The 11300-nt window shown below is 42.8% G+C and overlaps 1 protein-coding gene across 4 annotated transcripts in view; it reads left to right on the plus strand.

Annotated features, from left to right (window-relative positions):
- The window catches only part of LOC113237238 (ecdysone-inducible protein E75), a 115056-nt gene extending 106887 nt beyond the window's left edge, over window positions 1–8169 (plus strand). For 2 of the 4 annotated variants that reach the window (XM_026473601.1, XM_026473602.1), the window contains exons 3-5: window positions 2470–2614; window positions 5941–6176; window positions 6299–8168. In XM_026473601.1, the coding sequence (XP_026329386.1) occupies window positions 2470–2614; window positions 5941–6176; window positions 6299–7840 (1923 nt within the window). In that variant the 3' untranslated portion in view covers window positions 7841–8168. Of the gene's footprint in view, window positions 1–2469; window positions 2615–4353; window positions 4792–5940; window positions 6177–6298 lie in introns of those variants that run through there. The other 2 variants (XM_026473600.1, XM_026473603.1) reach the window with 2 other exon arrangements.
- Window positions 8170–11300: the final 3131 nt, after the last annotated feature.

The raw sequence follows: 11300 nt of genomic DNA on the forward strand, positions 1-11300 counted from the left end.
CCTTGCAAGAGCTTGCAAGCTTTTCGCGTGTCACAATTGCAACATTTACGCTCAACCGCACGTTCCTGTGTGCCAATGCCTGTATTAATTTTATTACAATAGAGAAACCTTAGGTTGGAAGTTAAATTCTCCTTTATCAAATTTATAAAATACTTGAATTTATTGTAACATTCAGTTATACCGATTATGTGTCGTTGTTTCTGTTGATTATTGCTGACATTGTAAGCGCAAGTTATTTACAATGGGGGGCACAGTTAACAATAATGACTCTTAAAGTATGTCAATGTAGCGTTAACGATAAAAAGTACAGGCGATCGCTTATCGCAACGGGCAGCGGCCTGTGGGCAACGGAGCTCTGTCGAAAAAGCTAGATGGATGGTGAGCGCGACCCACATCGCTGTGACGAAACCCTCGTCGCTCTACACAGATTTCTTTATGCCCCACTTAATTGCCATTTGCCTCTACATGAGTTCTCTTCTAAACGTTTTGATGTGTGTAATGCAATTAGCGAGAGAATCGTTTCATGGATCATGGAAAGACGCTTCTTAATGAGAACAAGATGCAATTATGGAAAAGGATTTGTCAAATGCAAATAAATTGAGGAAACAACACTGTGTACAAAAACAACGAATGATTCACAACTTGTACCTTTCTTTATCTTTGTCATCTCTTTTCCAAGTACGAGTTACTAGACCTACTGAAATTGCTTACGCCACCAGATTACGTGCCGGTACTATTATTACTTGAACTCAATATTTGTAGCCTACGCATATAAGTTAAGGCGGTACATAATTTGACTCATCACTTTATCAAAGTATTTCAAAATTTAAGTGGGCTACACACAGTCAGCCCAATGGAATTGTTATCGTCGGTTTTAAATAGGATAAACAGTTTTTAGAACTCGAAATGAAGTTACCGTGTTAATTATTTCCTCAGCGGTCAGTGACCCGACGAGATTACATATTTCATTGACAAATCTGATATACCACAGGACAATTTTTAGATTTTTTCTAAACTTTAAAGCAGTAAACATATTAAACACTGGTGATTTAAAGTAATGATATATTAATTCGAATTGTAAAATACCGATAACTCAAAGTTATTCTTGTAATTAGATTATGAATAAGTTCCTGGAAATGGTTCCCTTTATCATCAATCTCACAACGTGCATAGAAGCTCACGTTATTTCGCCAGATACTTATCGTATTCATATACGACGTGAGGTGCAGAAGTGAAGCGGGGGCGGACGGGAAGGTTTTTGTTTTCGCGGCAGCGGGTCGACGACCGCGCAGCCGGTCACTGCCCGCGCTCAGACCAATTATGGGCCACTCGTACAGCGCACAATGGATCGATGGCAACGCAAAATTGGGCCACCGACACGAGTCCCGCTCTCCGCGCTTCGCGGGCCCTGCGCACCCGGCCGCGCAGCCTCCGTACTAGCTCCAAGCATAATGCAGTACCGACAACCCACCCTATGTTCTCATTAAAAATTACAGTCTCCATTTTCTTTTGTTCGGCAAATTACCCAGGTTTCGCCAAGTATATGATACATCTGTAATTTAAGAAATAATACAATAATAAATTTGTAAACAAATTTAAAATAAATTGATGTACTAGTACATTTATACTGATCTTTGTTTGTTTCCAATTTAGATTAGACTAGATTGTTATCAAACAAAGAATACATTATGCCCAAGATGTGTTTGCTTGAGCTAAATTATTTTTGATTACGTAAAACTCTCATTATAATTAGCTAGAACTAGGATAGTTTCATTACATCCCCTAGTGGTGAGCGCGCGCACATTGAGGTAGGCCGTGATGCGAGCTGACGTCAGCGAACGTATAGGCGGTCGTTGGCCGCTGGGCTAGCTCCCAGGGCGGCGGGGTAACAGGGGTGCGGTGGGGAACAGGTCGCGGTTGTGCAATCCCGCGGTCGTTGACCTGGGTTGAACGACCGCGCACCGCGACGCCCGCCGGGATGCGCCCGGCCTATATCCGGCGCACCGGTGCAGCAGCAGCGGCGCATTCTAGAGCGGCGAGGACCGTTAGGAGCACGAGTGAGGGCGGCACGAGGCACGAGGGGGGGCACTCTCACTTTCTCGATTGGGTCGGCGGCCGGCAAGTAGGTCGCGCTCGCGCGGGTAACTGTGCGCCGCGACTCGTAGCGCCCGCACCGCACAGTTCGCTGCGAGCCGTCATCTGCGTCGGTGTAGTGCGAGTAACCTCTTGTATTAGCAACTGCAACAGTCACTGAGTCAGTCCGGTAATCGCCGGCGAAGCGCGTGGTGGTGCTAGTGCTGTGCGTTCTAGTGAATGGTGTTAACGATGTCGTGTGGCGCTGAGCTGCGCGAACGGCATTCGGTGCTGGTGAGCATGCTGGAGGCGCGCCGTGAGTCCTCCGACTCGGGCTGCTCCAGTGACGACAATTCCGACGTCGAGCGAGACTCTAACTGCCGCTGTGATCCCCAGGGGTTCTTCCGCCGCTCTATACAGCAGAAGATCCAGTACAGGCCCTGCACCAAAAACCAGCAGTGCTCCATCCTCCGCATCAACAGAAATCGGTGCCAGTATTGTCGATTGAAAAAATGCATCGCTGTGGGCATGAGCAGAGATGGTAAGTTTAATTCAATTAATTCTCTTAATATTTTTATTATCAAGGAAATAAATGAACAGCCTGATGATAATCTCATTGGATAATTAAATCAATACATCCATCACATTGGAATGTTAACAAATATAGATAGCTGGTAGTTCATTTATTTCATTTACTGCATTTATTATTTATTAGACATTACATTACACATGAAATTATTAAAAAATGTTTTTATAAGTAATTAATGAACTAAAAACTAAGCTGTTCATACAGTTATGACATACTTTAAAAACTAGATACATGGTACAATTTGTTATGAAAAATTTAGGTCAATTTAAATTTAAATCCTCGCCAAAATTATGCAATAGCTGTAATGTGCTAATTGGTAGCAACATCTTGACGCACGCGCATGCATGTGTGTGGTAGTGGGTGCGTGCTGCATGTCGTGATGTGCATACGCAATTAGCACGGGAAGGTCGTCTGTGCGGTCTGCGCTGCGCCAAGTGGGCCGCGCATGCTGGTTTGCGTACAGATCCTATTTCGCGGGTGCGCGAGACGCAGCGCCTGAGGAGCGGGGAGTAAGATGGGGGGATCTCAATCCGCGGTGGGGGAGAGTTATGCAAGCGCGGGTGAGCGCACGCTAAGCGGGTCGACGCCCGCGTCGCGCCGTGTTGCGACACTCGCACCCGCTAAAGCGCGTACGCGGTGAAAGCGGAGAAAGGCGCATTTCGTAAGCGCGAGAGTGAAATTTGTATTTTCACTTTCGTAATGCAGTTCGTTGAACCCCTACAATTTCTCTATGCACAGTCGCGTCAGGTAATAGGTTAACTTTGTAAAAGTTCTCTATTCTTGCAAATTGTACTATTAATTGTTTTTCCATTTGACGTTTAATACGATATTACTAAAACGAAGATTACTAGAAGACTAATTTAAAGCTAAAAAAATAAACTTTTTATTTTGTTATTAATTAATAAAACTGATATGATTAAGTATATCTTCCCATTTTTACAGCTGAAATTCTTGTAATAATTAAATAAAACACGAATAAACTAATTTAACATTTTTAGTACCGCCACTCGACAACAGATAGCGCTCTAATGGCGGAACACTAGCGCCACAGGGTCGAGCGGTGTCGCGGTGAACTAATAAAGGTTCTCATCCTTAGCACCATAAGCCACTCGTGTATGTTTTCAACTCATGAATTCATACACACGTAATTAACTTAAATATGAATAGCCTACGTAAACATTACGTAAGGAACGTTTTATGCCATGCGTTAAATAGGTATACAAAATGTATTTGGTAGCATCAGAATGTAAAAGAATAATAAAGAGCCTAAATTTCATATCATTGCACAAACATTGTAATGAGTTTAATTATTATTTTAATTAATAAAATAATAATTGAACTCATTACGTAAGTAAATTTGTGTCTCCTGTGGTCAAAGACATATTTATTTACTTAACCTATTTCAGTGCTGACAATAGGATAGATACCTCACGTAATTACTTCACAAAAAATAAAATTAAATATCGAAGTAACTACGTACCAAAAATAACAATAAGAATAGAGAGTTGTATCGAGAGCACGGAGATAGCCGCGAAATTCGCAAGTCCCTTCATATCAACAAGGTTCAAGTGGCGTGTAGAGCATTGTAGAGCGAGCGGAGAGTGGTAGAGGAGAAGAGGGGACAGTTCGCACGGGCGGGGGCAGGGGCCTGCGCGGAGTTTATTGACGGCGCCCCCCTCCCGGCCCGCGTCAAGTTCAAGGTTGGCGCGGCGCGCGCCGCGGCGCAGTGCGAGGGAGTCCGGCCCGCGCACCGGTCGTCAGCCCTCGTCGTCGCTATGCCAGTTGGCCATTACACACTCCGCTACGAGACCGCGAGCGATATCGCCGCTCACACTCGCTGCTACGGTACATACCGCTAACTACGCATCTCTGCTGCCACATTGGATTGCATTGGGATTACAGTGTCTTGTGCGATTAATAATAATTCTTCGTGTGCTATGTGACAATTGAAACTAGTGATTAAAAAACTTATTAGTCAAAAACGTACTTGAAGTTACCAGTTAATAGTTATCTGTAGCCTATTGGCTGTGAATTAGTTTAGTGAAAAACTGTAATGGTCTCAGATATGGGAGAAGATTTACCGATCCTTAAAGGCATCCTCAACGGTGTCGTCAAATATCACAATGCTCGTATGTATTAAATTACTTTATTTTTATTTATTGTACTTTATTGAAAATTATTGATATATTTATACATTACAATGAAATAAATAAACAATAGTAAATAAAACATAAATGGAATAAAATGTTTTTAAACTATTTCGTAGCAACTGCTACGCCGCTCTACGACCGCTGGTAATAATAATAATAGTAGTAAAAATAATGGACTCCAAAAAACATTGTCGTATTTTCGGTACATATTCAAAATATTTTACAAAGATTGGGTCCGGTTGTTTAAAGATCGAAACATTTTATAGTGAAACTTATTACAAACGTTGTATTTCTATTATTATAATCGAAATTCAAAATGTTTTTGTTGAATTATTAAACATAAAATAATAACAACTATTATTCTGTGTAGTACACAAAAACGATTATCAATCAGTTGTAGGTATATAAGTATATCATAACAAATTAGAACCTAGTTTGTATAGACTTGTTATTCCAAAGATCGTCTTTTGAATTACAAAGAATAATGCGGTTGATTCTTTACATGATTCGGTACGAAATAATACAAATTTAATAGTCACATAAAAGCAGTAGAGATTGGACAGTGGCGAACAATGGAATCGTGTGCCTGGTTCGGCCCACATCGCTCAGCGAAAGTCAGGAGAAATGGCAAGAGGGCGCTCCCGCTTTCGTTTTCAACCGTGAGCCGCGCGAACACTTTCACCAGCGCGCGCGCACGAACGGCGCAAGTGACGTACCCGCCCCGCCGCTTATGGCCTTTCGATTCTGGCGTTGTTTAGCGCGAGAAAGTTGTAACACTTTTTAACCTGACCTCGCAGTTCGAGCGTTGTCACTCGTCATTCAAACTAGTTCACTGAATCGCAGCGTATTCTATGGACTCGCTAACCGTGTAGGATCCTTCAACAAGGGTTGGAGCTGCGATGGGCGATGAACTCTACCCTCTCGGCGTCAGCTGCACGTGCACATGGCCCGCTTCGTACCCGCACACATGCGAACCCCGCGACAGCTGCATCGCGACGTATATTTAGCCGTGACCTTGCACAACATTCCCGTTGTTAGTTGCTATTGCGAGCCATACGATTTATTTTTAAAGACTTATAAGGTTGGAGAACATTGAACATGTTTAAAATTTTGTTTCCTTTGTTGCAGCCGTGCGATTCGGGCGCGTGCCAAAGCGCGAAAAAGCGCGCATACTTGCTGCGATGCAGCAGTCATCGTCATCTCGTGCACAAGAGCAAGCAGCGGCCGTGGAGCTGGATGATGCACCACGGCTACTGGCACGGGTGGTGCGAGCACACCTCGACACCTGCGAGTTCACCCGCGACCGCGTCGCAGCCATGCGCGCGCGCGCCCGTGACTGTCCCACCTATTCACAACCCACTCTGGTAAGCATCGCACACATTTATCATTGTAACCTATACGCACTATAATAATATCTTTGCAATCAATTCGATAAAAACGTTTAAACGTTGTCATCGCAAGCTAACGATGTTTCCTTATGTTTTAGGCTTGCCCCTTAAATCCGGCGCCAGAGCTACAATCTGAGAAGGAGTTTTCTCAGCGATTCGCGCACGTGATTCGCGGCGTGATCGACTTCGCCGGTCTCATTCCCGGCTTCCAGTTGCTGTCGCAAGACGACAAGTTCACGCTGCTCAAGAGTGGTCTCTTCGACGCACTATTCGTGCGTCTTATCTGCATGTTCGATGCGCCGCTCAATAGCATAATCTGCCTTAATGGACAGCTCATGAAACGTGATTCAATTCAAAGCGGTGCCAATGCGCGGTTTCTTGTGGACTCAACGTTTAAGTTTGCGGAACGTATGAACTCTATGAATTTAACGGACGCGGAAATAGGTCTTTTCTGCGCCATAGTACTCATCACTCCCGACCGCCCAGGTCTACGTAATATCGAATTAGTGGAGAGAATGCACGCTCGCCTCAAGTCGTGCCTACAGACTGTCGTCGCTCAGAATAGACCAGACCGACCTGGTTTCCTCAGGGAGCTGATGGACACACTACCTGATTTAAGAACGCTTAGCACGCTGCATACTGAAAAGCTGGTCGTATTCCGCACCGAACATAAAGAGCTCCTACGACAACAGATGTGGGGCGACGAGGAGGGTAGCTTATATGCTGACTCTGGTGCTGATGAATCCGCTCGTAGTCCAATTGGATCAGTATCCAGCAGTGAGTCTGGCGAAGCAACTGGTGATTGTGGAACTCCCTTACTGGCAGCAACACTGGCTGGCCGTTGTCGTCTCGACTCACGAGGCTCCGTCGATGAGGAAGCTCTCGGCGTGGCACACTTAGCTCATAACGGTCTCACAGTAACTCCAGTGCGTCCGCCGCCAAGATATCGCAAGCTGGACTCACCGACGGACTCTGGCATCGAATCAGGCAATGAAAAGCACGAAAGGATAATTGGGCCTGGATCTGGCTGTTCGAGCCCTCGATCCTCACTCGAAGAACCTTCTGAGGACCGACGGGCGCCCGCCCCCGCTGATGATATGCCAGTGCTGAAACGCGTCCTGCAAGCTCCGCCCCTGTACGATGCTTCTTCATTGATGGACGAGGCTTACAAACCGCACAAAAAATTTCGAGCCATGCGTCGCGATACAGGAGAAGCTGAGGCCCGGCCTGTGCGACCTACTACTTCGCCGCAGCCTCCACACCACCCGCACCCTGCTAGCCCCGCACATCCGGCTCACTCGCCGCGCCCGATGCGTGCGTCACTCTCATCCACGCACTCTGTGCTCGCCAAGAGCCTTATGGAGGGCCCACGCATGACGCCCGAGCAACTGAAGCGTACAGATATCATCCAGCAATACATGCGACGCGGCGAGGCCGGAGCGGCGGAAGGCTGTCCGCTGCGAGCAGGAGCAGCAGCTAGCGCGCTGCTGACATGCTACCGAGGTGCGTCACCAGCGCCGCCCATGCTCTCGCTGCAGGTGGATGTTGCTGAAGCTGAAGCGCAGCAGCCGCTCAACCTGTCCAAGAAGTCGCCGTCGCCACCGCGCTCTTCCTACATGCCGCCAATGTTAGAGGCGTGAGGCCGGCCCGCGGAGCCACACGTCTCCGCCACCCCACCCCGACCCACACTAAAATAAAAAATGTAGTAGATAATCGTTCGCAGATCGTTTTAATATATTATATGTGATAAATTCGTTTAGGACGCGTGAGTGAGTGGCCGGTGCAGGACGAGGAGAGCGCAATAGACTGAAAATAATTTAAGACTATATAAGTATAATTTATATGCAATGCAGCGCCGGTCGCGGTGTGTTTGTGTGTGTATTGTATGTGCGTATGTGAGCGTGCTCAGTCATTTGTTTGTTAATATAATGACAGGTTGTCGAATTAAAATAAACTTGTAAAAATTATTGCCAAATTGTATTTCTCAATTCCTTAAATCCCAAATTAGTGTAAGATATAATATATGCCTAAGCATCAGCAAAACTGCAACCACAACTTTTATGAACTAATAACTAAATACATATAGAAAAAACACAAAATACGAAACAAAATTAAAATTTATAAGTTATTGCTATACGACACTTGAGTTTAAAAGAAAAATAAAGAATTTCACATTTATAACGTTACATAACACATTATTAAAAACGCAAAGATACTTAAATAATAATAAGTAGTAGAGTCACGAACAAGCAGGCACCTCGCTCACAAAAAGCGGTAAATTAGCAGAGATGACAAAAAGCCTGCGGCCGATGTGAAGGGCGTGCGGTCGACGACCGGGCGCGGGACTACTGACGACCGCAGGCCAATCGAGCGACCGCATGGCGCCTGCGCTTCCGCCGTGCGACCACTACCGTTTCCACGACTGACCCCACGAGGTTCCGCGTTTACAAGGCAACACTATCCGCCTATTGATACTACCGGCTTAAGACGCTTCAATGTTAACTGTGAAGGGAATTTGGACAATGGTATTTATGGTAATGGTAAAAGTCTCTAGGACGCATTGTGGTAAGTATTAAAGAAAGACAAATACAGTAATACATATTTTTCAATATGCAAAAGTCAACTAGAAAGTACATATAATTTTGCAAGGAGGTACAAAGTATGAACCCACTCAAGGACTTATAAACTTTTAGAACGCAAAAAGCATAGCAAGTACGTGCCACAATATCTTATACACGTGGCATAAATGAAATCACTTTACATCAACATTTTTTAATCCCTTTATTCCGAATAATATTTCCGGAATTAATTTATTATAATTTTAATACTTGACTCTATATAATTATAAAACGTGGTTGGATAATTTTCAGGTTAGTTTTCTCTACATAATTTCGGTGGCAATTTTTATTGTTTAAGTGTTCCAGTAATTATCGTGAAATTTTAAATAATATTTCAGGATACTACACTCGAATATTAAGTGATAGAATATTTAAATGATAAAAATTGCCACCGAAATTAGATAGAGAAAACTAACCCGAAAATTACCCAGTTGCGCCTTTATTATATCCCAGTAGGGCTACCACGATAAGGCGTGACTTGAGCGAGAGCGATATAAAGTGCGATATACTCTATGCGAGAATAGCAGTATATCGCACTTTATGTCGCTCTTGTGCTAGGCGCACCTTATCGTGCTAGCCCTACTGGTAACTGTACATGAATACCTATTAAAAATATATAAAATGTTTTTCATATTACCAAAATACATACACAACCGATTAAGTACACATTTACTTTATGGAAATTGCCCACTGAATGACAATTTTGTAAACAAATATGTGTAGGGAGATAACAAACGTAGTAATAAGCTCGATAACGCCAACCATCTAGGAAGTAAATGGGCTTACCGAGTGAGACTCGTATTCTATTAGGCATTTTGGTGAATACAGAATGTATATTATTGTTCTTAAAAAATTGGAAATGAGTTATTATGCATTACCATTGTGGCTGTTTATTGGACTCCTGTACTTTAATCTGTTAAATAAAATTTCATAAACTATATGTTAGAGGCACTCTGTTTATTTTTTGTTTGTTCTGAATCAAAATGCAATTGTCTATTGTACTCGCCACTGAACTGAAAAAAATCATTAAAATTACTATAGTGAATATTATAGTACTGTACACAGTACTATAAAGAGTTTCAAAAAAAGAACGTCGTGTTTTTGCTAATTAAAATATCAATCAGGACGCTACTCAAACGCTATACTGTATCCCAGATTGGTTAAATTGGCCTAAAAGTCTTGCAACCTAGTCATAAATCTTTATAAAAAAATTGATTGGTTACATTAATTATGTTACTTGGCCAGTTCTATTCTATAGCCTCGGTTTTTTGTTATGTAGCGTTTATTCACCTTTCGTCTAAATATATGAAGAGGCTATATGATGGAACCTTTACCTACCCTAATAAATAGGTTAAAATAATAAAAAATTGCGTTTCTTGTCATGGATTGCTAATAAAAGATACATTAAATATTGGTTCTGTTTCATTATTTATTTACTCGTAGAAAAAGTATTATATGCAATCAATACATAATTAGGTCTTAAAATCTCGTACCTATTACTTAGACCACTTGGCAAAATCTCTAAGGACCCTCGTTATGCAACGATTGCATAAAATACTATTATCCTTTAGTGCGACAATTTCAACTATAATTCCGCAAAGCAATTGATGGATGTCTTTGTTCAGTAGTAATATTAATAATATAGGCACGTTTCATTCGCCGGCTTATGAACCTGAGCTCCTGACCCCGGCCGATTGTGCCGTTATCGGGGAATACCGCCTCACTCATTAAAAATAATCAAAATTTACCTTTAGATAATGGGAAAGGTACTAATATAAAATTTTAGACATTTAAAACAATAAATAGATTAAATTACTAAGTAAGAATAGAAAATCGTTCTTGCTTATGTAAGTATGCACAAATAAAGAACATCGACATTTGCAGGTGCAACCGCTACTCTTGGACGTGCATACTAAATCAAATTTGCATTGTAATCACTGACGTAAACGTGCAGTGTCATAAATGCAACGTTTGTGACGCAATACCACCACGTAACACCTATTATTTTTATCGTTTTTGGTTCGTACATAATCAATTTAGAGTGATTGATTGTTAATACTAAGTATATGATGAATTGATGTAGGTGATCGATACAGTTACTAGGATAAAAAAGGGAATGCTTCGATGATTTTGGTCTCATATAAAGGACATTCGTTCGAGCAGTTCGACCAACTTGGGACATGGGCTTTCCTGTATTGGTTCTGGTCTGAGTGAGTGACTTCCTGGTACTTCTTATCGTATCAGTGGCATACACATGTTTGCCATCGTGGTGAAAATAGTTGCCAATCAGCGTAACGTGCTCGCCGATTGTTGCCCTGGGTGCACCATTAGACGTACAGAAAAGGAATGGTGCTCCTTCCATGCACCCCAAATTTCCTGGTACTTTTTCTTGTTCCCTAAGAGAATTTCCTTTTGAAACCAGGTAATTATTAGTGTGTGTGTCTGGCACCTTTATATGTATTTAACTCGGTACAATAAATAG

Source organism: Hyposmocoma kahamanoa, unplaced genomic scaffold (assembly GCF_003589595.1).
Source record: "Hyposmocoma kahamanoa isolate Upper Pololo Valley unplaced genomic scaffold, ASM358959v1 93, whole genome shotgun sequence".
Taxonomy (NCBI): domain Eukaryota; kingdom Metazoa; phylum Arthropoda; class Insecta; order Lepidoptera; family Cosmopterigidae; genus Hyposmocoma; species Hyposmocoma kahamanoa.